The sequence below is a fragment of the Diadema antillarum genome, unplaced genomic scaffold (assembly GCF_040938485.1).
Source record: "Diadema antillarum isolate AM-2024a unplaced genomic scaffold, OU_Dant_1.0 seq00001319_RagTag, whole genome shotgun sequence".
NCBI classification, from domain to species: Eukaryota; Metazoa; Echinodermata; class Echinoidea; order Diadematoida; family Diadematidae; genus Diadema; species Diadema antillarum.
The window spans coordinates 13,654-41,289 of record NW_027272091.1 but is presented as its reverse complement, the minus strand read 5'-3'; the positions used below and the strand labels follow the sequence as shown (position 1 = coordinate 41,289).

General features: G+C 39.1%; 1 protein-coding gene across 1 annotated transcript; it reads left to right on the top strand.

Annotated features, from left to right (window-relative positions):
- Positions 1 to 4,900: 4,900 nt before the first annotated feature.
- Positions 4,901 to 27,636, top strand: LOC139708190 (kelch-like protein 18). Its single transcript, XM_071620165.1, has 6 exons — positions 4,901 to 5,525; positions 8,532 to 8,870; positions 22,526 to 22,888; positions 23,800 to 23,915; positions 26,062 to 26,171; positions 27,399 to 27,636. The coding sequence occupies exons 1-6, from the start codon at positions 4,901 to 4,903 to the stop codon at positions 27,634 to 27,636; spliced, it is 1,791 nt and encodes a 596-aa protein (XP_071476266.1).

Below are 27,636 nucleotides of genomic sequence, written 5' to 3'. Positions count from 1 at the left end.
ACAATTTACCTATTTTTCTTAAACAGTGCAGACGTGTCACACATAACTCACCTTTTCATTCAGCAATAAAATATTAGCAGATGAGGATGTTGCCCCACAAATATGTTTAAACAGTGTATATCAACTAAAAAAGACAAATTTACCCATCACTTTCTACATAACATACATGATTTTCATAAAAACATAAGGCATACCAGATTAATTTTCCAGATGTTTCGGAGGCTTCATTTTATGTTAACAGCATGTAAATGGAATGTTTTGATTACAATTTTGTAATTCTAAGTCTATCAAATAACTGTTTGGACTGAATGAGACTTAATGATTCCTCAAGCAAGGTGTAGATAGTTGTTTAAATGTATGAAAAGCATTTATTCTGTAGGTTTCCTTTTGAAACAATGGAACAGGCTAGATATTGTGAGTAATGAAAGTGACTTCCAGCTTGCGTGCATGCCCACATCATGCAACAGTAGTGCAACAAAGCAAGTAGTTGTGGATACATCAATGTTCATAAGTTGGATAACTCATTTTTACTCTTGAGAGAAGTTGAAGTGTTGTGACCATATTTGTATCACTCTTTTGACTGGTTAGACTTTGATAATGAAGAACAAACAATTGATTATTTAGTGTTAAATACACTTTTTTTTTAAAGAACTGAACACTATTCCTGTTCTGAAGATTCAAGGACTTTAATAGATGGTTATTCAAGAGGGAAGCATACACTTAACTAAGAAATATATTACTTTTGAATTTAAGGTTGTATCTTTTATGCATGATCCAGAGCAAATGGTGGAAAATACTTTTTGGATTTTTACACTTTCGACTCACTATCATCTGAGTATAATAGTTTCGAAACACAATCTTTTACATGTCCATTTATAACCCATTGACAAATCCATTCCATTGTTACTCACATGGCATTTGTTTTTGCCATGTACTAAAATCTTGACTTTTTCAGCTTTCCATTTCTTAACAAGTTCTTTGGCTTTCATTTCCAATACTTATTTGGAGGAAAATAATTAATCAATAAATTTGTGATTGGATTTGACAATAGCTAACATCTTGCAGATTATCATTTCTGTGGTGTGACTTGGATCACAGGGTACTGTTTTGGAATTTTGACATTTGATTACTTCATTCAGACAGGTTTTCATATCAATCTGTATGTCAGATCTGAGGCATGCAAGGTGCAACACAATCTTGATACTATACCCTATTTTCCATACTTTATCATGCTGGCAGTGACCACTTGACTATTTTTGATTAAACAAAATGTAACTTGTGTTACGAAACATCTCTTCGCATACATGTGTGAGACTCTATGACATGTTTGCGGATGTAGTTCTCAGTGCAGTAAATGGACAGTAATGGTTGGGATAGGATTGTTTATAAATGACATATAGACCTCTACTTATAAATAGCCTGTTGCCATGGGGTACATGTAGTTTACATGGGTGGGTGACTGGAGAAGTTATGTTCATGAAGAACAATATTGAAATGATTGAAATCTTTATAATCTGTTTAGTCCTGGCTTTTCTGGAAAAAGTTACAAGCCCCTAACTATTTTGAAATTCAAAGGGTTAAAACTGTAGTCTGTGGGTTCATATACTATTTAAAACAAACTTGTGGGTTTCTAAAAAAACTTAGATATTTAAACACATTTGCTGCTTTTCAATTTTTTGCTAAAAAGGTTGTCATTTTTAGAAACAGTAAAAGTTCTGTTAGCAATTTCTCAATGCGTACCTTCAAAAACAGGCCTCCTAGCTGTCACAGGAGTCACACAAACTGGAATTTTATAAAATAACTATAAAAAAAATGCCTTTGAAGAATTTAAAAAAAAAAGAAAAAGAAAATGATATGAAACAGGGGTGACTTGTATACCACAGAAAAAGAAAGTAAAATTCTAACTATCATATAATATTATAGGGAACTATACATTTGGTCAACATTTTTTTTTTAATTCAAATTCATACACAGTCATGGGTAGGGTATGTACATTTATCTTTTCAACAGGCGATTCAAAAAGATGACTGGGATCTTGACCATTTCAATTTCTATTGAGCTCCATGATAATATCACCAATATATTGATTATTCCAACTCCATTTTGATGATGACAGTTTGATGATGACCCTTACATGGAATGGCTGATCGGTGTTTAAGATTGCTGTTCTATAACCATGATCACTGCATTTGATAGCTATAGTAGGGGATATCAGGCATGGTCATATATGCAAAAGAATGTTTATAAACCTTTTTTCCCCTTTCTATATTTTACAATGCTATGTTGTAATCTAACCGTCATGCCATCACATAGTCTATTTTCTATCCCTTTCTCATCAACAGTTGAAATTGATTTCACATGTACATATGTATATAAAACAATTATGATGGGTGGTTTATGTCAATATACATCCCACAAACTGCACTTATAAAGCAAGCAAACATAATCTTTGCATTAAGTCTATAGCTACAGTTCTAACTCATTGAAAGTAATTCTTACTGCATTATGATGAAAAGTTTGACAAATGCATACAGCTGTTCATGTGTGTAGCCTAATCATGTTCTGCATTGCCAAAGTCATGGATATGCAAATACAGTGTATGTATACAACTGAGCATAAAGATTTAAAATATTTTTCTTTGTCTCTTAACATATATGTTGGAAAGTCTTTTTTCTGCATACAAATAAATACTATTTTACATGTTACAACATTGTTAGTTATTTGGAAACAATCAGCTGCATTAATGTACTTCATATCACCTTTAAAATTGGCCATTTTTGCATGTTAACAGTCATGATGAAGCCTCCGAAACATGCGTTGCTGCTAACTTTAAACCGCAAAAAAAAAAAAAAAAAGATGTTCCTAATCAGTGTACTTTTATTGCTACTGTTGCAGTTTCCTTTAGAATCATATTGCCTCATGTAATGTCATAAATTCGAACTGAGCATTGCTCAAAGTGTACACGGTTTGTTATTCACTTTTGTGGAAGCCAATTTCCTTATAATAATAAGTACATTTTGTATGAAGGGTAAACATTATGCACTGCCATAAAATGTACATCTGTATACTGTTATTCACATTTTATTGATGCCTTGTTCTTATTCTAGCATGTAGTGATAGTTGCTTACTGTAGTTTTATTATTTTAAGTGAATACAGGACTAGAACTTTGTGTTAGCAGTTTTGAAGCCTCCGAAACACACTAGTTTGTTAACTGAAGCCTCCGAAACTCACAAGTCTGAAAATTTCAACTTTGTCAAAAATAATCAAATTTCTTTGGGATTTGGGTTGATAAATGTTTGTTACCAAGAGATCATTTAGGGCTATGTTTAGAGTGGCTCTTGCTTCTAGAACATTCTTTTAACTTAAAAATAGTTTGTCAGGTACCATTTTTACCTTGAAATTTGAAGTTCACATCCAAATAATTGCAAGAGCGAATATCTGTTGGGGGAAAAGTGTTTTGATATTTCAAATATATGTTCACAGCAAATGAAAAGTTGCATTACCTCCACCATTTATCTTCATTTGGTTGCTGTGGGTGACCAAAACATTCTTGTTGTTTTTACCTAAATTTATCTAAAATTCCATAATAGTAACTTCATTTTTCATATTTAGCCTAAGAATTAAGCTCTGGAATGACAAAATATTGAAAATATAGACATTCCTATATAAAATAAAAGCAAAGATAAAAATGGAAACACAACTTTAATTTTTGACCCTTGCCACATCAAAGTTACACCCTTTACTGTAAAACTGACCATATGTCCCCTTGAAGACACCATACAGCTTTTTGAGAATAATTTCGACCCAGCCAGCTGTGCTGCGCCGCTGCCTGACTGTTAGTTAGGCATGAAGCCAACCAGTCAATCATTTGATGTGGGCAAGACCCAGGCTGATTTCTTATGAAATAGATCCACAGGTAGTCAAAGCTAGTGTCTGTTCTGATCCATATCCAGTGGATGTCCAGCTTTCCTTCCTGAGCTGTTAATTATTGCACAAAGATAAAAAACACTCTGGCTGAGTACCCTGGGTTTAAAATCTGGAAAGGTTACACAACAGGCAGAAGTGATGCTTGTGATAATAAGAGGCTCTAGGCCAGGTCAAGATATCTGGACATACAATACCGGTACATAATTTGTAGGCCTACCAGTATACTATAGTTTTGTTGCATGGACTCTATAGTGACCTTGGGTCACTGTGCAGTGGCCTGGATTAAAGAAATTCCTACACAAATGATGTACAGGACAGATTGCATCAGTGAGAATTGGCTATTCGAGTTTAACTTTGGAACTGTATAAACCCACGAGCGCAGGGAGTAGAATTTAGACAGTTTCCGAAGTTAAACGAGAGCATACAATTTACTGATCCACAGGCCTGTGCATCATTCGCTTTATAAAAATGGGCCCGTAAATTCATGAAATTCAACCATTTTCCCCATCATGCGTCCGGTATTTTTATACATAGACTACAAAGCTTGAGTCATGCATTTGGATTTCACTGGATGCATGGCTCAGTGTGGATCAGTAAAAATCAATGCATAATGATTGACCAATGTCTGAGATTGCAGAGATTCTAAAGCCCATTATATACTGTAACATGCTTTATCAACTGACAACTACAAGGAAGGAAGCAACAGTCACTGGTTAGATCAGATAATTGTACTGATGTAGAATACTGTTGTAGTTTTTTAACGAGTAACATGTGACTGTCACCACTGTTACCATTTGTTACAATCTGCCTCTTGATTTTTTTTTTAATACCGTGTACATGTACATTGTACATTTATGCATACAATAATGCTTTGAGCTTTACTGAAAAAGGTTTTACACTTGCCTGATTTCTAACCAGATTAGATGAGGCATCCCATTTGTACCAGACCAACGAAGGGCAGAAGGCATAGACATGGATTTAGGTGAGACCCCAGGAAGTGCGAGGCTGGACCCAGGTCCTGGGACGACGTCCACCAAGAGGTCACGCATCCAGGACCAGGCGGTCAGCAGCAGTGAGGATGACGAAACCGTCCTCATGCAGCAGCGCCACGCCGTGGCCGTTCTCGCGCTCATGCGCAGCATGCACGAGCAGCAGCAGCTCTGCGATGTCACCCTCTCCGTGGAGGACAAGCTCATCCCGGCCCACCGCCTGGTCCTGTCCGCCTTCAGCCCGTACTTCCATGCCATGTTCACCAGCAAGCTGCGCGAGTCCACCGCGGAAGTCGTCACGCTGCGGGGCATGAACGGCGACGCCGTGGAGGCGATCGTGAACTTTGCCTACCGCGCCACCATCGACATCGACGAGGACAATGTTCAGAGCGTCTTGAGCAATGCCAGCGTCTTGCAGATTGAACCTGTCATCAATCTCTGTTGTGAGTTCCTGAAGACCCAGCTGCATCCGACAAACTGTCTTGGGATCAGAAACTTTGCTGTCCTCCATGGATGCTTTGATCTAAAGGAAGCAGCCGATGTATTTGTGCAGCAGAATTTCACAAAAGTTGTTGCCCATGAGGAATTTTTGCAGCTCAGTAGTAAAGGTAAAACAGTCTCTATGAATCACACAGTTTTCCAAAGTTGTCTGCCTTATATTGTTCTCTATGAAAGGGGGCTCTGAGAAGTACAAAAGTCAAACTTTTATAGTGAAAAAAATGTCAGTAGAAGTTAGACAAAACAAGAAAATTATTTAAAGCAAAAGTCATGTAAAATTATACTCAAGTTTTACTATACAGTAGTACTAAATTGGCTCAAGTCACTTATGCGAATAAAGTGGGGTTGATCATATGATGGTTTTCAATGTCTCTTCTTTCATATTTTTCAGAAGCTACATTGTACAACATTTGTATTTCCATTGCTAGAAGACCACAGCTCAGAATATTCCCACAACTTGTTTTTTCCAAAAGTGCCGAACAATAAAAAGAGTTTTCTTTATATGTACATAAAGTGAAAAGAAAATTGCATACTTCACTTTATACAATTACGAGTAGAATGCATTGCATGCCCCATGTGAACATCACCAGTCAGAAAGGTGAATACTTAGTACATTTGTATTTCAAATTCCTTATTGACATTATGCTATTCAAATTCATGAAATTCTTCCGTCATTGCAGGGCAATTTGTCAATCAGTTGCGACATTGTGCTAGTTGAAAAATGAGTTGCTGACGTACACCATGTCAGGATCTTCTGAAAATTAACATGACTTCACTCATTTTCGTGGCAATAGGTTGCTATGAGTTTAATGCTGTATTCTTTCCTTCTGATATTCAGTACCGGTAATCTGTTTTCAGAGGAAGAAAATGACAGTGCAGCTTTAGAAATATTCAATGTTTGTTTCGCGATCACGTGTATGAAAAAGAGGTAATGTACATGATTTGTACATGATTTGTATCTAAATATGTAAATATAATATCTCAGACAATTCCACTATAAAGAGAAATGATTGACAAAATGTATCAAATTCAAAGTAGGTGTATGAATAAGACACAAACATCTCAAGACATTGTCCATCACTTCTATGCTTTGTGAATGACAATATGCTGCAACTGGATATGTATTGTAATAGTTTTTTTTTTTTTCAGGTTTTATTATTATGTGCTTCTGGCAGAGTCGTAAATTTGTGTGATTACATATGCTGGTTCTTGCTTATCTGCACAAAATCTTACTCTGTACGTGTATAACATATCATCACATGCGCTACCTGAAGTGTGTTTCATTTGATGAGATAAAGTCCTTGAAAGCCTCTTGTGGTTTAGGGATCATGTCACTGAAGAAAGACTTGAGGTGCCATTTTTAGTTTGAGCTTAATCTTTACCGTGCTTTGTATGCCCATCGACACCTGCAGTTACCAATACCTGTAAACGCCTGTCAATTGATAGAGATTACCTAATCTCCCTGATCCCTCTTGTGTCACCATAGCCTACAAGTATACCTCTTGGACTGAGGCACATATTGCTATAACGTGTACTTTGTAGGATTGTTAATCTTATCTACAACCAGGGCCCTTAAACTTGTTATCAGTAACAACTGCCATATTTCTATGATAAATTTGCTCTTGGCCAATCGCATGCAGGGATATCAGCAGCTTATATTAAACAACTATTGTAACTTGTTAGTGATAACAAGTTTTATGAAACGGGACCCAGGTCAAATGTGGATTCATTACTGGATACTGATGGAAAAATAGCAAGATTAGCTATTAAAGTGCCTGGGCGCAAAACAGGACCACAGAACCTTCTTGGTGTGTGTGTGGGGGGGGGGGGGGGGGGCAGTCAATGGTCAAAGTTACAAAATTTGTTGCCAGCAAGCTGTGGTTTAAAGCCGTAGTAAAACTATCAAAGTACACAAATTAAAATTTAGAATCTACAGTGGCATCTATAGTTCTCCACTATGCAACTTGTGTGATAAGATACCTGTAGTCTAGCTGTTAGTTTTCATAAAAAATCTTGTCGACTGACATACTGAATTTTAAATCCAGCAGCCTAAAATATTTCTTTTTGTTAAGTTTAATCCCCCTTAGTTATTCTATATTGAAAGTAATTAAAGGTACAATACTGTATGTGAATGCTTGAGGTCATATTACAAACTTCTCAGTGGAGCAAAATTATTCTGTTTACTTGTTGTTTGACAAATGGCATAAAATCACTAATACAATGATAAAACAGGGTATCATGGTTCCAGGGACTTCCTGTTTATTGCACGTTGTATCTCTAAGTATCATTGCATCCCTGAAAATGCTGTACCTGATAGAATACGGGACAATTTCATGAGTTCAATCTGCATGTTTCCCTCAAATCCCCACCCCCACACCCAAAGACATTTGTTGTATTGGTGCAACCTGCTCTACCCTAAAAATATTCTAGACGCTATGTTGTTATTTTTTTCATTGCTATTGATATCATGCATGATCATGCTGCCTTCATGATCGAATTTGCTGATGAGAAAATCCAGAAATGATGCTGACACTGCTTGAAAGGGGTTTTAATAACACCTGGTGGTTTGGGAGGATGCCCAATGCAACTTTACTAATTGTAAGACAGTCCATGCATGTATTGCAGCATATCTTGGTCAATAAAACCCATGATGCATAGCAAAGGCATGCCCTATCCAGCTAGCTACTGTAGCAATGCTATGTGCTAGTGCAGGGAGTTAAAACTACCTGGTAGCTGTATGTATAATAATAATAATCGTCATCATAATGATAATAACACATTTGTATAGCCCTTTTTCCATAACGTACACGTTCAAATGCGCTTTGCCATAGGACCAGTAACATTAATGAAACAAGTGAGTTTCATACCTCAACATAAAACTCACTTCTCCAAAAATTCAGCAATAGTTAAGTATAATTGGTGAAATACAATTTGTTACAGCAGACAAAGTAACCAGCAAAAGTAAGTACATTGTACTGTACTATGGTTGACAAACTGAAAGCACCCCCCCACCCCCAAGAAAAAAAACCCTGCCCCACTTGCCCTAATTTTCAGTAACCTGTATACTCCGTTACAAAAATGTGCAGTTTTAAATTTCTGCCCAATGTTTCTTGCAGACCTCATTACCCTGATTGAGAAGGACACCCTCAACATTGCCAAAGAGGAGGAGGTTTACCTCGCTGTCATGTGCTGGCTGCGGCATGACCTTGCTGCCCGCCACACCCACATCGCCGACATCTTCGAGCACGTGCGCCTCCCACTCCTTGCCTGGGAGTTTCTCAACTCCCGCGTCATCGAAGAGGAGGTGCTGATGGAGGAGGAAAGGTTCCGGAAGTTTGTGGACGAGGCGCGCCGTTACCACGGCAGCAAGTTCTACCCCGGGCTGCACTGGGAAGTTAGCATGCGGACTGTGCCGCGACACTCCTGCAGCCGCGCGCAGTTCATCTACGTTGTAGGTGAGACCTTTCTCTTCTTGACTTGGAAAATAAGCGTTAAAACTGCAATATAATTCTCTCTGTTGTTTGATTGATAAAGCGGAGTCACATGCTCACTTGAGACAGCTTCTAATAATATAGATAAGTCACCTTGCAATGAAAAGACTGTTCAATACTGAAGTACATGTGTCAACAGTTGTGGTGCAGAGGGACAGTGTACATTCGTTTGTTTTTTTGTTTTTAAAAAGCATTTGCTTGTCTGATAGTTTGATGTGTATTACTGTCATTATCTTTAAACGATGCTGCCATACACATACTTCGTTTATCTTGTGAGCGATCCGAAATGCGTAATCTCTCAAGTGACTTCTTCCTTTTTCCTTTACATTTGATGCAAGTGATTGTACTGATTAGGCTGGATTGGATATATGGCGTTGCCTTTCCCTTTATTTTGTACACAAGTGCAAGCTCGGCATGTCAAGATACAAATGGACTCTAAATTGTAAAATTGACAAAACACCAAATTCTTTCCTCCTGTCAGACGACTGCAATGTGTATCATTTCCAGAGTGGGAAATCATTTTAAACTTTGCTTTGAGAAAAGGGATACTCCTCCTGTTTCTCGTTCTGTTTCTGTGATTCTGTATCACAAATTTTGCTACACACAAAGTCACCTTACGGTTCCCAAAAGCAATAAAATGCCTAGTAAAGAAATACAGCAATTTATCACTGCCATTGGTTCTTTAGTAGAAAAGAACAAAATGTTGATGACATTGAATGTAGTGGAAAACTAGCCAAAAGTGGCATGCTCATTTTGTTCTGAATTCAGACAAAAAAAAAAGAGGACTTCTTCAAAGACTATTATTGTTTATGATGAATAGACAGATTTTGCAATGCACGCAATTCTAGTTTCATTTTCATACAGAAGATTCCCAACTCCCCCCCTCCCCCCACCCCCAACCCCCATTCACCTGTCACTAGGCCCCGAAATCTCATTGTCTGCTTTGGGTGTATTTTGCATTATTTACGCATGACTTGTCACCAGGACGAGGAAGTCTCCTTGCGCGCTTTATTGTCTTCTTGTATTATTTATAACTAATTATGAGTTGCCAAAGTTAGGTGTGATTTATGGGGAAACATTAGTGTATGTTGTACACATTACAAGTTTCCAGCAGTATACTATATCAATAATCTACAGACTCTTGCATCATATGATGTCACTTTTTTTTTTTTTGCAGTATTACTGCTACTTTTCTTGTAACATTATTGTTAGTCTCTTTTTTTTGTAGCATTATTGTTACTTTATTTATATTTTTGCAGCACTACTGATTCTTTTTGTGCAGTATTTTGTGCTGTTGTATGCCAAAAATACTGCATATTTCAATATTTAAAAAAAAATCTGTCTTTTTTTTCAAAATTGATATGTTTGTTGCACTGATAGGTAAAACTGCTGTTTTCCAACCAAAAATATGCCTTTCCATCCCTCATGATGCTGTAATTCTAGGGTTGGCATCCTTGGTGTTCCTTTTCGTTAAAGGGAGGCAATCCTGAGAATTTTCACTGTGTGATAATTAAGAAGAGTAAAAAATATAACCTTTCACCAATTTATACACGTGGAAAGCAAACACTTTTAAAAATAATTCCTGCAAGCAGATCGTGTAAGAGCCTGCAAAAAGGTGCAACGTCATTGATGCCCAACTCACTAAGTTGACAGCCGTGCCTCAGAAAACCAATTTAAGCATTCAAAATGATCATATCTGATTTTGTCATAAAATGTGACAATATGTGGTTTTATTATTTCAAACAAAATATTTCAAGCTTATACAGTCAAACCTGTCTTAGCGGTCACCTCTCTATAGCGGCCACCTGCTTATAGCGGCCACTGGAAAATCCCCCGAACGAAATTGCTGTATTATGGACCCTTTATATAGCGACCACCTGCCTAACGCAGCCAGTGGCCACTCATTTTGTATCCCGTGGTGAATATCTACCTGCGTATAGCGGCCATAAATATTTAGCTGAACCGTTAAATCAGCCATGAGTACGATGTCTTTTACGTTCATTGCGTGATTTCTACCGAGTCCTAGCTCAGTCGTTAAAATCACACAGACAACATTGACGAAATTGATGCAGCTCTTTATCACGAAAACCCGTCTTACCATTAACTTGACTACATTAGATCTAGGTTTCAGCGATGCCGCCCTGAATAGGTGCAACAAAGGCAAAGACAACTCCTGATAACATCTTAGAATTATACCAAAATGCCGATTAATTAGTGTTTAACTTAAGTCCCTTTGAATATTAAAGGGCAATATGGTACTACTTGTCTTGGCATTGTTTGTTGTTTATGTAAGCTTCTTACATTATCAATCCCCATCAAACTCAGCACTCGTGCACCCCATTCATGCAAACCGGTATGAACCAGAGAACTTACTCAGGCCCGAAATATTATTTTTAACATCAAAAGAACAGAAGCAGCCCTACCCCCCCCCCCCCCCCCCCCCAAAAAAAAAAAAAAAAAAGATTTGAAGTGAATTGTACAACGGAAATCCCCATAGTAGCACTTCTGCATATGCAAACTTATTTGCTGATTGTTGTTTTTTAAGAATAACATGCGGCATTTTCTGCTATTATCAAATGCAAGTATCGAAGTTCAAAATGGCCGCCAACCTGTCTATAGCGACCACCTGTCTATAGCGGCCACTTTTGTTGTTTCCCTTGGGTGGCCGCTATAGACAGGTTTGACTGTATATAATTAATATAAAAATAAATAGTAAACATGAATTTATAAATAACTAGAGAGCGTACGCATGACGAGCAGAACACGGCTGGGAAGAGTTGTGCCGCGGTGACGTCTGACTCTCCGCCAAGACTTGCTCATTAGCATATTCACCATGCAGATTCACACTTTTTCAATCAAAATTTAAGAGCTTATTTGATGATTTGAAAGTTTGTTTTTGGTGAAAGTAGTTCATTGGAAGTACCAACAGCAACATATTTTTTTGAAATTCATGAGGACTGCCTCACTTTAAAAGCGGTTTGTCCATGCAAGAAATCTCCTCCAATACTAATTAAATGTGATACAAAATGAATACCAGTATTGGAATTTGTAATCCTGCTAGGGTGGCTCATAGAAAATCTACTGTGAAAGTGACTGTAAAAGGCAGACGGCATGATAGATAGGGGTCGTTACAAGGGGCTGCATTCTCTGATGTGTTTCTGATTGTTGGACACATTTTCGTCAAATTACTTGGAACCTTTATAGCCTTTATGTTCTTGGGGATTGAAATACTTACTCATAGAATACTAAAAGATTCATGTTTACAATCTCAACAGGGCCTGAGAGCAGATCTTCAAATTTCATATTTGCAGTGGAGTAGCTCTGTATGGTAAATACATGTACAATGTACATATTAAGAAATTTTTTGTATGCAACATTTGTTTCCTTTTTATACCTCTGCCCAAAAGGGAGCGGGGACATTATATTTTTAAGTTTGTACAGCCATCCAGCCCAGAGCTTATGATCATGATATTAAAAAAAAAAAAAATTCTGAACTTTTGTGAATACTTGTCCCAGGTACCATGGGAAATGAGATGTCTGAGCAGGTTTTTCACAAGTTCTTCATTATTAAAAGGTCAATGAATTGTTATAAAAAATGGCATTTTTCAGTTGGAACTTTAGTTTAGTGGTATTATTCACTGGTTAAAAAAAAAAGTGAAAATGAATCTAGACAATTACTTAATACTGTACCCGAAGTGATGTTGTTCAATGGTCAGTGTACTTAACCTAAAAATGTTATTTGCAGTAATTATTTTACCTGTAGTTTGTAGCCTTCACATTGAAGGTTAAATAGTAGAAATTTGCATCCAGGAAATTATCGAAACCATAGTTTCCTAAGATTTAATCTTTAAAAGAAAAGATGTCGCCAAACCTACAACATGTATACTGAGGCATTGACAAACATATATTTATACTGGTACATGTGTATGTTACTATCTGCTGGGAGTGACATTGCATACAATATTTGCTCTCTGATTGGAGGGCACTCTCACACAGGGCGGTTGACCTCTTGTCTTTGAGGATGGCGTCCCTTTTTCTCCTTCTGTATCTGCACACACACACACACACACACACACACACACACACACACACATAGCCACCTGACAACCTCAATCCATTGTTTCAGCCAAATCAACAATGTTGATTGCAACAGCCATCCTGACTTTAAATAGCTGTTTTGTAGAGTTATGGTCAAATTGATTGTCTAGAAAGTGTGCAAAGCAGGGAAAGTGAAGAACTCTATTCAGTGTAATAATGGCAATGCAAAAACAAAAACAACAGCACCATTACAAAAACAGCGGTGTGTACTACAGTTGGGTATTGTGCTATTTGGTGGGCTATTACTTAACTCTTAGACTGGACGTCAAGCCAGATGAAAAGGAGTATCACAGTATGGGGGTAGAAGGGGCTGGGAGAAATAGGTTTCAAAAAGGAAGACTGCTTTCCTCATCTGCTGCACAACTTTGGCTGATGGATAACCCTATTACTGCTGATGGCAAGGTGATCACCGGTACGTGGGAATATCCTCCCACCCCCATGATGAATAGAAATATGTTCGGTTGCCGTAGTGACCGTTTGTGCGCAGATCATTGCCATCAGTCAGCCTGGAAAGTTGTCGCATCTTTGGGCAGAACATCCATCTTTGAAGTGTTGACAAATTATCTAACTTTCATTTGACGCAAGTGTAGCTAATTTATTCAGTTTGCGTGGTCTGGGTTATTGACATTGATCAGTCGGGGTATGGGGTATCTTGGGAGATTTTCATGACGTCGAATCTTGTATCTTCAATGTGAAAAGTTGTAATAGATTTTTTCCAATTTACTATTTTATTAGTGGTGAAAAGGAATTCCACGGTATAAATTGTTTTATCACTGGAATTCAAAACCTTAGTAGGCAGATCAATGAGAAATGGTACTTTCCGTATCTCTTGCTTTGAGATCTATTTTAGCATTTACAGAGCTGTACACACAGTACTTGTACATCAAGATTTTGTCACCCTGTATAAAATACCTTTTACATTGAATGTGACTTCAGTATACTGTATTGTGTATTTCGCAATCAGTTACAGTGAAAGCATCTCGACGGAGAAATTGCATGAATTGGAATGATTACACAGTACCCGCTGCATGCTATAAGGATTAACACCAACACTTGCTGTTGGGCGAAAGCTCGGTGGTCTGACGCCTGTCTGGTGATCAGGAGGTCGTAGGTTTGAATCCTGCTCGAGTATGTATGCCCATGATTTTTTATCATGGCTACTACTAAAACACTGATCAATTCAGTACTTATTTGCGTCGATGTAGGGCAATTTGTATATTTCGCAAGAAGAAAAAAGAAAAATTGTGAATTGAGAAGTAATAAATTGTGCAGTATAGTACCATTCGTTTTTATGAGAAAAATATGGAAACTAAAAATGCAATGTTTTTCCTACCATGGAGATGAAATATTATACGGAAAGCATTTTTTTTTTTTTTTGCAAACTGTTCATTTTAGAGTTTTTAAAAATAAAAACACTTTAAAGTATACCACATATACAGTATTCTTCACATCAGCTGCACAAGTTCTTGTGCAACAACAAGAACAACAACAGCAATGTCAAGAAAATGACCTGTATTCTACTTTCACAGAAAAGAGTGGATTTCTCTTCACTGCCAGCGTCTGACTCTATGCTGTTTGATCACTAAATTGTAAAAGTGATTTCATCAGTTTTAAGTACTTTCTTTTCTAGACCAAGTAAGCCAGTCGCAGTTCAAATGTGGAGGAGGCACGTAAGGCGCCCACGATGAGACATCCAAAACTGTATATATTAGAGACTAAAGATGACTTTGCTGCAAAATTATTGTCTGACTCCCATCAGAAGTGAGATAATATTGTTTTGAGTATTTGGCAGGTATTGACATAATCTGAGAATGTACAGACATTTCAGAGAATATAAGTTCCCAAACAAGTTACCACACTCATTAAGCGATGAATAATACTTTGTGTTGGTGTACAAATGCATCTTGTGTGTGTGTGTGTGTGTGTGTGTGTGTGTGCCTGATCTTTCTATGGGTGCGTTTATAAGATTTTGCGGGCCTAGAATCACTGTTTTGAAACACTGTTTTGAAACACTGTTTCCAATCACACTTTCGTCAGGAGAGCGTTTATAAGATTTTTTCTCCGAGCGTGTTGGGGCTCTCGCTCAGACCGTGCCATTGCGCAACTCACTCTGCGCAGTTTTTCCTCGGCAAAAGGTCAAACAGGGTGCGCGCAAGGCATTGTGACGTCACATAAACAGTGTTTGCGATCGCGGTTGCGTTTATAAGATTTTTGAAACACAGATTCTACAGAAACACTGTTTGTAAACGCACTATTTTGTGCGTTTACAAACAGTGTTTCAAAACACTGTTTCAAATCACGGCGAGCGTTTATAAGAATTTTTTTTCGAGCTAGAATCACTGTTTGGCCAGAAACAGTGTTTCAAAACACTGTTTCTGACCAAAAGAAAAATCTTATAGACGCACCCTAAAATGACCCTAATCTTTTTGGAATGTTTTTGATTAGGCGTCTGTTGGAGGTTGATACACATTAATATACACAAGAAACAAGTAATTCTTTTTTGAAGAATGCATATCATTTTCTGCATGTAGGTTTAATCGCAAGCAAGATCTCTGTGGGTTAGGGAAGGAAAAGGTCTGTAAAGGTTCATTTTCAGAAAATCACACAGATATAAAACAGACACCCTGGAACCAGTATGGTGTTTGTGAAAAGGAAAATAAAATGCAGAACTACAAAAAAAGGAGGACAGAAAAACAAACTTTAGTTGACAGATTCTTGGATTGTGTTAGACCCCATTGATGCCCCACAATGGGGAATTGAAAACCATTCTTATCAGACAGTTATTCAAGGTTCCGATAATAATGGACCTTTTGAATGTAAACAAATACATAACAATGGGACAGATGTTCATTTCTTACAAACCCATGCCGCAGCCAGCAGATACAATGAAGACCCTTGTACAATAGAACAATATCTGTCATCTTATTCCTCTGCATTGAAAATGTCACGTACCAATAAAACAGAGAATGAAATGAAAAGTAACACTCCTGGCACTGCTGCTTTGACATTTTGATACAACATATTAAAAAGTCATAAAGTGTAGCCTAATTTGACTGGTTCAATAATTGATAGTCATTGGTTGTGAAAGCTACTGTAGTATTAAACAGCCAATCAGTTTCTGGGACATCTATAGCCTGACTTGAAGTGTATGTAATAGGAAGTCTCGAGATTTAAAAGCTCTATTTCTCTTTTGAGGGAGAGTAGAGCACGGTGAAGTGTACTGACCTACTGAGTTGGTGATTGATGTGAGACAAACGTATTAAAAACCAGGCAGTGCGGAAATATTGTATCGTATGCAATGGGAAGACTGGTTTGACTCAGATGTATTTGGGAATTCCCGTAATAGATTGTTTACAGCTCTATTACTAATCTGTCTTTTATTAAGTGCCAATGAACACATGGTATTTGCTGATGGACAATTCTATTCTACGATTGTAAAGCAGGCCTGTGTAATTTATAGTTTAAATTGTACGCCAGTGGGCAACGAATGAAGTTTAAATTGTGCCACCCTTTTCTCCTTATGCTACCAGATCTAAAGCCTGTCAGACCTGCTGTACATTGTACCACCTCAAAACACAGTATGCTGTCTGACACTTAATTAGATGTTTGTATGCTACTAGTGCTGATTGGCACAGAAAATGCCAAAGCATTGTACACACTGTATACACTGTCCTAAGTCCCTGGCACAGAAAGGGTATTAAAACAGTCATTTAAATTATAAGAAAAGAAGAAAAAGCATTCCAGCTAAATGTTGATTTCAGACAAGTCTCTGCATGCTCATTACACCTGTTTAGAATAGACAACAAAGAAGGTATTTTTTTACCCGTGTTTAAATAAAACAAACAAACAACAAACAAACAAACAAACAAAGAAGGTGGTATTCTTCATATTATTTAAATTTGGGGAATGTCTTTGATAATTATGATATCAATGATTCAAGCTATAGACCGATTCAATTTCGATGACCTATTCACCTACTGCCGCTAGCGGCGCTATAACGGTCGCCATAACTGGGGGCCAACGGGGGCTCCCAGCGAGCTAGCTACCCAGCGAGTTGCACTTGCAGCTAAGCAGCCTAGCGTACCCATCGCGCATAGTTAGCCGGGCGCGGCCGCTGCGCCGCGGCCGGCGACTGCCGCGCTAATGTTGTGATTGTTTACTCACTGTGGAAAAGTCATTCAGCGGCTTTTGATGCCTTTTTTTTTGACAAATTGAGTGATTCAGACATATTGATCTACAATGAAAGCTTCAAAGGAAGGATCAGGAAAACATATATTGTGCAGCTGTTGGGTGCACAAATAACAGAAAAAAAATTAATGGAAATGGAAGCTAGCTGCACGGCAGTGTGTGAAATCCAGACACCACTGACGCATGATAAATATACAATTAGAGACAATTAAGTGAAATACAACGGTATGAAAAATGCACAGATTTCGAAACAAACTACTAGATTCTCTATTTAATTAGGCTATCACTGCATATTCGTAAAAAAAATGTTCATTTTAGAAAACAAGTTCAGATCAAAAATTTTGATAATTCACTAATCTTTTTTTGTAATGCTTGGTGCACTACTTGCCAAAGTTAGAATACACTTCCTAGCTACACTATATTATTATGACAAACATTTTACAGCCTACACTACAGCTAAATAAATGTTTCAAAATGCGTTAAATTCTTATATTATTTTCACTTCTTCATTGTTCAGCACTGGATTGACCATATTATTCAATTTTGGCCTGGAACTCTGAATTTGATTTTTGATAAAGTGATACTTATAAATATTAAACCATGGATGGTGGCAAACATCCGATTCATAATCATATCAAGAAAGCATGATTTGAAAAATCACTTTTGTAGATTATAATATTAGGCGTTAGCGTGATGTTATGCAAGGTTACTTAGACCTAAAACAGAAGAAGTTTTAGTTGTTTACATCAGGCGACGTAAATTAAGTTTATACGGCTTAGCCTTAGAAATGCCTAGATTTGTATTCCGTTTGGTTTACTTAGTTAGGCTTGCCTGAAGTTATCGACAACCGAAAATTATATAGGATGTACATTGTAGGGTTCTAGAAGTCAATAGGTCTAGATCTAGTCTGGACTCTTGCCCAGAATTCTAGACAAGATCTAACGTTAGACAGATTCTACCCCGCTGGCCCGAGAGTCCCGAGTAGGCCTAAAGTCAAAAGCCTAAACAGGTTTAAGTTAACTGATAGACAATAGTCTAGGTTGCAATTTATAGTGCCAAATCTAGCTCTTCATTATTTGTATCTAATTATATCAGTAAACTTCTTAACAGTCTAGGCTTACTAGCAAGACGTCTGCCTGCGCCTAGCCATAGTTCTCACGATCCCCAGCGGTTTTTATTCTCTTACACAAAGGTGAATATATGGGGCTTACACGCGAGTACAGGGTTCTCGCCAGGAATTTCTTCACGCTTGTCGGCATTTATGCGCGCTGTTCTGGGGGTGGGTACGGGAGGGGGGTTCCCCCTCCCGCGCGAAGCGCGGAAGCCTTCGCTAATGCTCAATACAACACAGATGAATCGCCGCTAAAATGCCACTAAATGCGACATTTTCACGGAGATGTAATGAACGTTGTGAGGGGCATATTCTCACAGAAACAATGCAGAAACTCCATACCTTTTGTTAGCGGCAGTTCCTAAATAATAAATGAAAGAGAAGTAGGTGCCGATGGTGGAGGTTCCGATTTCTTTTAGGCCTTTCCTGTTTCACTGTTGCAATAATTAGCCGTCTCTGCATCGCAACTACGCGCGCCGTGTTGCTTTCTCGCCGTCTGCTCGACCACGTGGTAGGCCTATTGCATGCAGATGCGCGAGAAGCGATCGAGAACTTTCAGGACATGGTTGCACTTTCCTTTCTGGGTATACTGCGGTAGTTTGGCCGTGACATCAAAGAGATATCATACAAAAATGTAATGATGGTCATTATTCCGAAGGTTTGTTTAATCATAAAATGAAACGATTCATGAGTACTTCGAAGGTTTGTAATCGAAAACAACAACAACACCAAAGGTCGGTACTACAGATGAATGTTCAAAATAAAACTGATTTCGTTCGAAGATTAACAAACATTTTTTCTTTTTTATTTTCCGATCAACGAACCTTCAGAAAGGAATCTATCATCTATCATCGTGATTGCTTCAGAATAACAAACCTTCAGAATAAGAAAACACCCTTTTGGGGCCGTTGTTGTATTCCGAAATTATACTGGCAGAACATTCGAAATAACAAAACTGATTTCGTTTGGATATAAACGAATATTTTCTCCTTTATAATTTTTCTATTAACGGTCATTCAGAATTAAGAATGTAGAGTATTATTTTGCCATTATTCTTTCGGAGTAACGAACCCTGAGGGTAAGAAAACTGTAACCGTTTTCATTTCTTCTTTATCGTTTTCCGATTAACGATCGTTCAGAATTAAGAATCTAAAGTATTATATCGTTATTCTTTCGCAGTAACGAACCTTCAGAGTAAAAGAAAACTGTAACCGTTTTGGAGCCGTCGTTTTATTCTGAAATTTCACTGACGGAAACGTTCGAAATAACAAAACTGATTTCGTTGTGAAATGAACGGACATTTTTTAAAATCATTTTTGGATTATTGAACCTTCAGAATAAGGAATATAGCATTATTTTTTCATTTATCTGTGGGAGTAACGAACCCTAAGAGTAAGAAAAGTGCAACTGTTTTTTGGGCAGTTTTATTCCGAAATTTCACTGACAGAAACGTTCGAAATAACAAAACTGATTTCGTTGTGAAATGAACGGACATTTTTTCTTAATCATTTTTTGGATTAACGAACCTTCAGAATAGGGAATCTAGCATTATTTTATCATTAATCTGTCGGAGTAACGAACCCTCAGAGTAAGAAAACTGCAACTGAGTGTTTTGGGGCAGTCGTTTTATTCCCAAATTTCACTGGCAAAACGTTTGAAATGACGTACTGATTTCGTTTTGAAATTTACGGACATTTTTCTTTATTCAATTTTCGGTTAACGAACCTTCAGAATAAAGAATCTACAATTTATTATTTCATCATTAATACTTCTGTCGGAATAACAGACCCTTAGAGTACGAAAACACGCTGTTTTGTGCCGTCGTTTTATTCCGAAATTTCACTGGCAGAACGTTCGAAATAACAAAACTGATTTCGTCGTGAAATGAACGGACATTTTTTCTTAATCATTTTTGGATTAACGAACCTTCAGAATAAAGAATCTAGCATCATTTTATCATTAATCTGTCGGAGTAACGAAAAAAAAAAATGAATCTTGGTGGCGATAACTGATGCTGGTGTAGAGAAAAACAAAGACAGCTCGCTCAAAAGATGCTTCCTTCTTTCAGTTTATTTTCTCCCCAGTCATTCCTATCGTTCTCCTCCCATTGAACCCCTGCCATGCAGGGACGATGAACAAAACAAAATGTTACCGATGCTGCAATGAAAAAAAAAGAAGAAGAAATAAACACGTCCTCAAAGCAAATTATCTACACTTTTCAAGTTGAACAAATTGATGTTCGTAATGAAGAATAAAAAAAAGCACGACCTCAAGCAGTGGGGAAACTTGATATCATGGCTTGTGGAAATTTCCATGAAATTTCCACGAAAGCCAGGTGTCAGATAAAGAATGTCGCGCGTACTGCCACTTTGCTTCAGTGGTCGTAAACAGCGTGTACATAGCATGTAAACCGACTGGGAACATTGATGAATGATCATCATTTATTTTCTGCCCGTGAAGGCCCCCTAACCCACCTTTTAACAAACCCAAGCCAGAAGCACGTGGAGCATTACGTATACGTTGAACTTGAAAGACCATCATGACAGAATTACTATAAATTTCGGCCCGGAGAAGGAAAATGGAATATTCACGAATGACGTTTACAAATCCATAGAAATTGAAAAGGCTAAAATGGAACGCATGGCTTTTTAGATTAAAAAAAAAAAATAACCCACTGAAACTACCAAAACCTAAATAAGAATTTGCATTTGCTTACTCCATCGCAAGTTCTTTTTTCTTTTCTTTTTTTAACGAAAAATGGAGTTAATTTTCTCTCTGCGGCAATGCTTTGAACGCATCTAATTTTGCGTCATTGCCGATGGCCAGCTTCCTAAAGAATTGATACGAATCCTTTCAAATATACGAAACAAAGTCTTAAGATCCTGGATCCTGGCGGTGAATTTCGGTGGTATTATAAATCCTGCTCACTATCAAAATTTAATCATCTGTTCATTGCGCCATTTTACCAACCAACTGTTCCTGAAAATTTCATCCTAATCTGTTCCCAAATTTTGACTTATTTTGCGAAAAAAAGAGACAGACAGGCAGACAAACTAACAAACAAACCAAAGCAGCTAAAAAAAAAAATACAACCTTTGGCGGAGGGGGGCATGCATTTCATATCGTTTGTTTTTGCGTAACCCGACAACAAGCGTGACAACAAGCGAGCACGTGTCAGCCTTCCTCAGCCTCCTTCGGCCTCCAACCCTCTCTTTCCGTCCTCTCTCTCCCTCTCACAATACACTGTACCGTTGTACACGCACAGGCGGCTGTAATTGGCCGGCTGGGTGCTTGTGCATGTGTGTGTGGATCCCAAATCAGAGCGCATGTGAGTGAGCAAGTGTGTGATGTGGTGTGTATCAGCAGGGAGGTGAGACCTCCCTGGTATCAGCTAGTACGTCGCTCTGTTGAGCCGCGTTGTTGTGATAGGTGCGATGACTGCGTGGGTAAATTTTTGCACTTGTATAAGTATGTAAACTGCTGCTGCTTTCAACATCTAGCTTCTTTTCTAGCCAGATAATAAAGACTGAAAAAGGCGAGAAATTGGTCCGAACTTAGCTCGTCAAGCAAGTTACCCTTGTCGGCAAGTTCACGCGTGGTGTTACCCTTGTCGGCAAGTTTTACCCTTGTCGGCAATTGCTTCTTCAAACCGCACGCTTGTCGGGGCCGACAAGGGTGATATACGCTGGCGAGATCCCTGGAGTACCCAAGTCATTGCCAAAGAAATAGAGTCTACAAACACTCACGGATCGTACCGATATTTACCTTGAAATTCAAGTTTTGGCTACAGCCGTATGTCATCTACCCATTCGCTCATAGAATACCCTAGTCGGTATAAGTTGTTTAATTTAATTTTTTTTTAAATTAGCTAGCGAAAAAAAAAATGTAGACTCTAGTTGTCACAAAGCCAGATGCGTCGATCGCTGCCAGCGCCAGAGATAGCTAGCTGCTGGCCGGCTGGCGCCGGGTGGTAAAACCACTGGCTGCCGCTGTCACCCTTGCCACGCACGCAGGGCGCTTGCCGACCCGGCCTGGTTGGCCCCCAGTTATGGCGTCGCCTTAAGAGGGCGCACTTCCATGAACAGTCGCTTGAATCGGTCTTTAAAAAATGAGGTGTTCAAATATTCTATGGATGGGAAAGCAATATTCTATGTGCTCCTTTAAGTAGGATAACATTCTATTATTCTTATCATGTTTGTTGTTGTTTTTAACCATCTTCCAGGTGGAGAAATATCTCCTAGTAGAAACACTCTGTGCAGTGCCGAGTGCTACCAGCCCGCAATCAACAACTGGTCGCCCCTCCCACCGATGAAGCAGTCCAGGCGGGGAGTGGGCGTGGTCGTGGTGGACAACATCATCTACGCCATCGGTGGCGCTGATGCGTCGCCGCTGCGCGACGTGGAGTGCTTCGACCCCCAGACGGACAGCTGGCGGCAGGTGGCCAAGATGAAAGTTGCGAGGAGCAGCGTCGCCGTGGCGAAGGTTGGGGGACAGGTATATGCCTGTGGGGGCTATGACGGGTCGCGCAGTGTGAAGTCGGTCGAGCAGTACGATCCCAACCTCAATGAGTGGAAGTACATCAAAGGTGAATTATATACAGCAAAATACATTTTTATATTAAATGCATGAAAGCTATCCACACCTTACCTACTGGCTCTTCATCCTCATCTGAAGTTTGTTTGAGTGCAGTTTTAAATGTGAATTTAACCTATATAGGGCCCTACGGTGTACGAGTGAGATGAATTTCTATGAGGAAACACATACTAGTTAGATATTGCATAAAGATAAAACATTTCACTTCTGAAGGAATCTGACAGAAAAGAGTGTATCTGTCACCAAAAAACACCTGTGCCATTTCAGGGAAGAGTTTGCTGCATTAACCCGTTGAGGATGGACTGATTTTGCTGCAACACGCATTTCCCATTCACATCTGCCCAAGTATACTCAGCACTCGTCCTCAATGGATTATTGTTCATGGTTTAACATCTTCATGTAAAGTCTGTTTTTGTGTAGTTTAGATGCAAATTTACTTTTTACGGACATGAATTTCTACGAGGAAAATACATACCAATTGGATTTTACATCTCAGACGAAACATTTTTCTTTTGAAAGAACTTTAAAACAGAAATTTGTGTAAATCCCAATATCTTTTTAAAGAATGTTTCTGTCACCAAAAAAACCAGGTGCCATTTCAGAGAAGCTTTTGCTGCATCAAAGTACTATTTGTTCATACTCCTATCTACTGTAAAACGAGAAATGTTCGTGTGCATTTTAATTTCGCGAATTTCTCGAGCGCCAAGATTCACAAAATTAAAATGCACGCGAAATTTCTTATCTACACTATATGCATTGAACGCAAGAGGCAATTCATGAAAATTTCTTGCCACGAAAAAGGCCGTCGGCTCCAATTCGCGAAAATTTCGTGCCGCGAATATATCATGTTTTACAGTATTCTTTTTTGTCTTCTTTGTTTAACCCTATGGTGTTGAAATAAAGACATGGCGACTCAGCGGAGCATGGCCACTGCAGTGTCACACGGGGAAGACCTGTATGTCATTGGCGGGTACGACGGCACCTCAGACCTCAAGATAGTTGAGCGTTATCAACCCACGGTAGGTTTATCCCATGGGTGCTGTAACATAGGTAGTCTCATGTGATCTATGCGCTGTGAGATAAAAGTGTTCTCTGATTCCCTTTCATTTTCAGTGAAATATTTCAAAAGAGGTTGAACAGGTACTACGTACTGTTCAGTGTTGACTGACTTGCAGTCAGAGCATGAGTGACCCATAAAATCTGTCACAATCTAAGGCTTTACAATGTCTTGATAGGGTAAAGACCTTCCTTTGATGAGAGTGAGTAACTTCTTATCAGAATGATGTCCTTTAATCAGTGTTCAACGCCAGTCAAGTATTTGTTACAATGTGACACAAAATTTGGTGACATACAGAAATTGCATGGCACAGTTACATTCAATGCCATTTGTACATTTAAGGCCTGCTTGATCGTAAAGACCTACAGCTTGTATGACGTTTGAAAATGAGTTGGTTCCTCATAAAATAAACTTGATTGTCTTGCTTATGCCCTAGCCTTCAGAAATGGGATGTGCCGTTCATTAAATATACGGGGACTCTCAAGATTTTACGGAGGCTGGTGATCAGGTTTTGAAAGACATAGTTTGATACTGAAATTTATGGTGATTCTGAATCATTTGTTAGCTCACCTGAGCCAAAGGCTCAAGTGAGCTATTGCGATCGCCCTTCGTCCGGCGTCCGTCGTGCGTCGTGCGTCGTCCGTCGTCCGTCGTCCGTCGTGCGTCGTGCGTCGTGCGTAAACTTTTTACATTTTCATCTTCTTCTTGAAAACCCCAAGACTGATTTTCATCAAACTTGGCAGGTAGCATCCCTAGGGGGTTAGGAACTCAATTTGTTAAAATGGGTACCATGCCCCACCCAGGGGGCCCCCAGGGGGGCCCAAACCCCCCAAAATTAAGGAATCTGTCAAAATCTTCTTCTCTAGAACCAGAAGTGATAGAGCTAAGTTAGTACTATGGGTTAGTACATTGATGATTGTAGTTTCAAGTTTGTTCATGGCAGAATCAGGGGTGCCCCCCTTGGGACCCAGGGGAGGGCGGTGGGGAGGGGTTCTAAAGGGGCCTAAATTGTACATTTTCATCTTCTTCTTGAGAATCCCATGACCCATTTTCACCAAACTTGGCAGGTAGCATCCCTAGGGGGTTAGGAACTCAATTTGTTAAAATGGGCACCATGCCCTACCCAGGGGGCCCCCAGGGGGCCCAAACGCCCCAAAATTAAGGAATCTGTCAAAATTTTCTTCTCTAGAACCAGAAGTGATAGAGCTAAGTTAATACTATGAGTTTGTACATTGATGACTGCAGTTTCAAGTTTGTTCATGGCAGAATCAGGGGTGCCTCCCTTGGGACCCAGGGGAGGGGGTGAGGTGGGGTCCTAATAGGGCCTAAATTGTACATTTTTATCTTCTTCTTGAGAACCCCATGACCCATTTTCACCAAACTTGGCAGGTAGCATCCCTAGGGGGTTAGGATCTCAATTTGTTCAAATGGGCACCATGCCCCACCCAGGGGGCCCCAAGGGGGCCCCAAACCTTCAAAATGAAAGAATCTTTAAAAATCTTCTCTAGAATCAGAAGTTATAGAGCTAAGATAATACTATGAGTGAGTACATTAATGACTGTAGTTTCAACTTTGTTCATAGGAGATCCAGGGGTGCCCCTCTTGGGGGCAGGGGGGGGGGGGGGGTTGGGAAGGTCAAAATGGGGGCCTGAATTGTACATTTTCATCTTCTTCCTGAAAAACTCATGATGTATTTTCATCAGACTTGGCAGGTAGCATCCCTAGGGGCTCAGGATCTCAATTTATGAAAATGGGCACGATGCCCCACCCAGAGGGCCCCAGGGGGCCCCAATCTCCCCAAATTAAGGAATCTTAAAAAACTTGGGCCCTTATTATACATTTTCATCTTCTACTTGAGAATGCCTGGTCAAATTTTGGTAGAGCTGTGAATGATTTAGATTAGTGACTGCGTGAAAGGTGAACTTGCGATACTCAGGTGAGCGCTAGACCCGCGGGTCTCTTGTTCATGGAAGCTATGGGATTTTGAGGCCCTGACAGTATTTTTATGAGTTATGCCTCATGCTTTCTAAGCCTACATTGTAGCTTGATTTGTTTTACTCTTTTAAATGATGTGCATCATGTGTGTTGTCCACTCCACTAATCTGCAGCTGAAGATGTGGACATTTGTGTCACCGATGCACGTCGCACGATCCATGGCTGCCGCAGCGTGCCTGAAGGACAAGATTTATGTCATTGGAGGATGCGAGCACAGCCGAAGGTTAGTGGAGAGAATAGTAATGGCAACTGTATGGCAGAGATGTTGGAGGGCCCATAGTAACAGAGTGTGGAGGGAGTCTAGTTGACCAGTGTCCTTTGATGTGTAATTTGTGATCAAAATCAACTTTTTCTCACTCTCTCTGCAAGAATCATATTCTGTGTGTGGAATTGAAAATTGCATCAGGTCATGTTTGTTTCATATCTGCAAGTATACCATAGGTTGTACATGTTCTCCCTATATTAGAGCAGTCAAAATGGCATCAGTTATGCACTTTTGAAAATCAGATTCTCTCTACACTGTATAATTTTACTTTTGCATTGATGTAGTCATATAAATCAATTATGGCGATAGGATATGCTTGCATACATTATTCAATATTATGTGCAGTTTATTGCATATAATGTGACCCTGCATCACAAAACCGACAAAAAGTCACCAGACATGGATTAAGAGCAGATTCTGAAAGAGCAGACTTTAAGCTTAAAAATGATGTATTACTCTATTCAAATGGACCCTCCTAACCCATCCTAGTATTGGAAAGAAAGCATATACTCTAGAAAGTGTGAAGTGAGAAAAGAGGCTCTGAAGTACAGGGTCTACTCAAGCACTTAATCTTTTAAACCGTGCTATAGCTGTGCTATGAATGGAACAAAAAAAAAAGGGCGTAAACCACCTGAGCATCAACAATGAAGGGATTATCAGATTAAGCTTAAATTAAGCATGCTCTATTTACAAATTTTGTAGATGATTATAATGCCAGCTTTCAAAGCAGTTGCATTATCCTTTCCAAAGTTATTAGAGTTGAAAGTAAGAGTATGGACAGGGTTTTTAAGAAATAAAAAGAGGACTCTATGAGACACCTAATCACACTATTCTACCAAAAAGTGTTCAAGAAAAACTGCTAAAAACACAATTTCTTATTTGTTTTATGATCCCAAACTGTAGTATAATGTAGAAGAAGACTTACTCTTTCAGAATATACAAAAATTCAAGATTGGCTGGGTTGACCCATTTCACCTATTTTCAGTCCTAACACAAAATCAGTGCATGCGACTTTTTGTTGGTTTTGTGATGCACGGCCACATATGTTTACGATACCATGAGATATAGCCAAGAGATGTATTGAAACTTAGCCTGATCTAAATGATCTGCAAACTGCAAATTGTGCAAACATGAGTATCTTGTCTTTGATTATGTGCTCCTGTTTCATTCATATTTGTCCATCAGCCTGTCATCTGTGGAGGTGTACCACCCAGCTCTTGATCTCTGGACTCAGGTCACGCCCCTCGTGCACCCGCGCAGCGGAGTGGGTGCGGCCGTCGTGCACAATCGGCTCTTCGCCGTCGGTGGCTACGATGGGGAGGAGGGTCTGCGGTCGGTGGAGCGTTACGAGGAGGAGAAGGACGAGTGGATGGTGGTCACTCACATGGAAATCGCCCGGAGAAGATTTGGATGCTGCTCATGA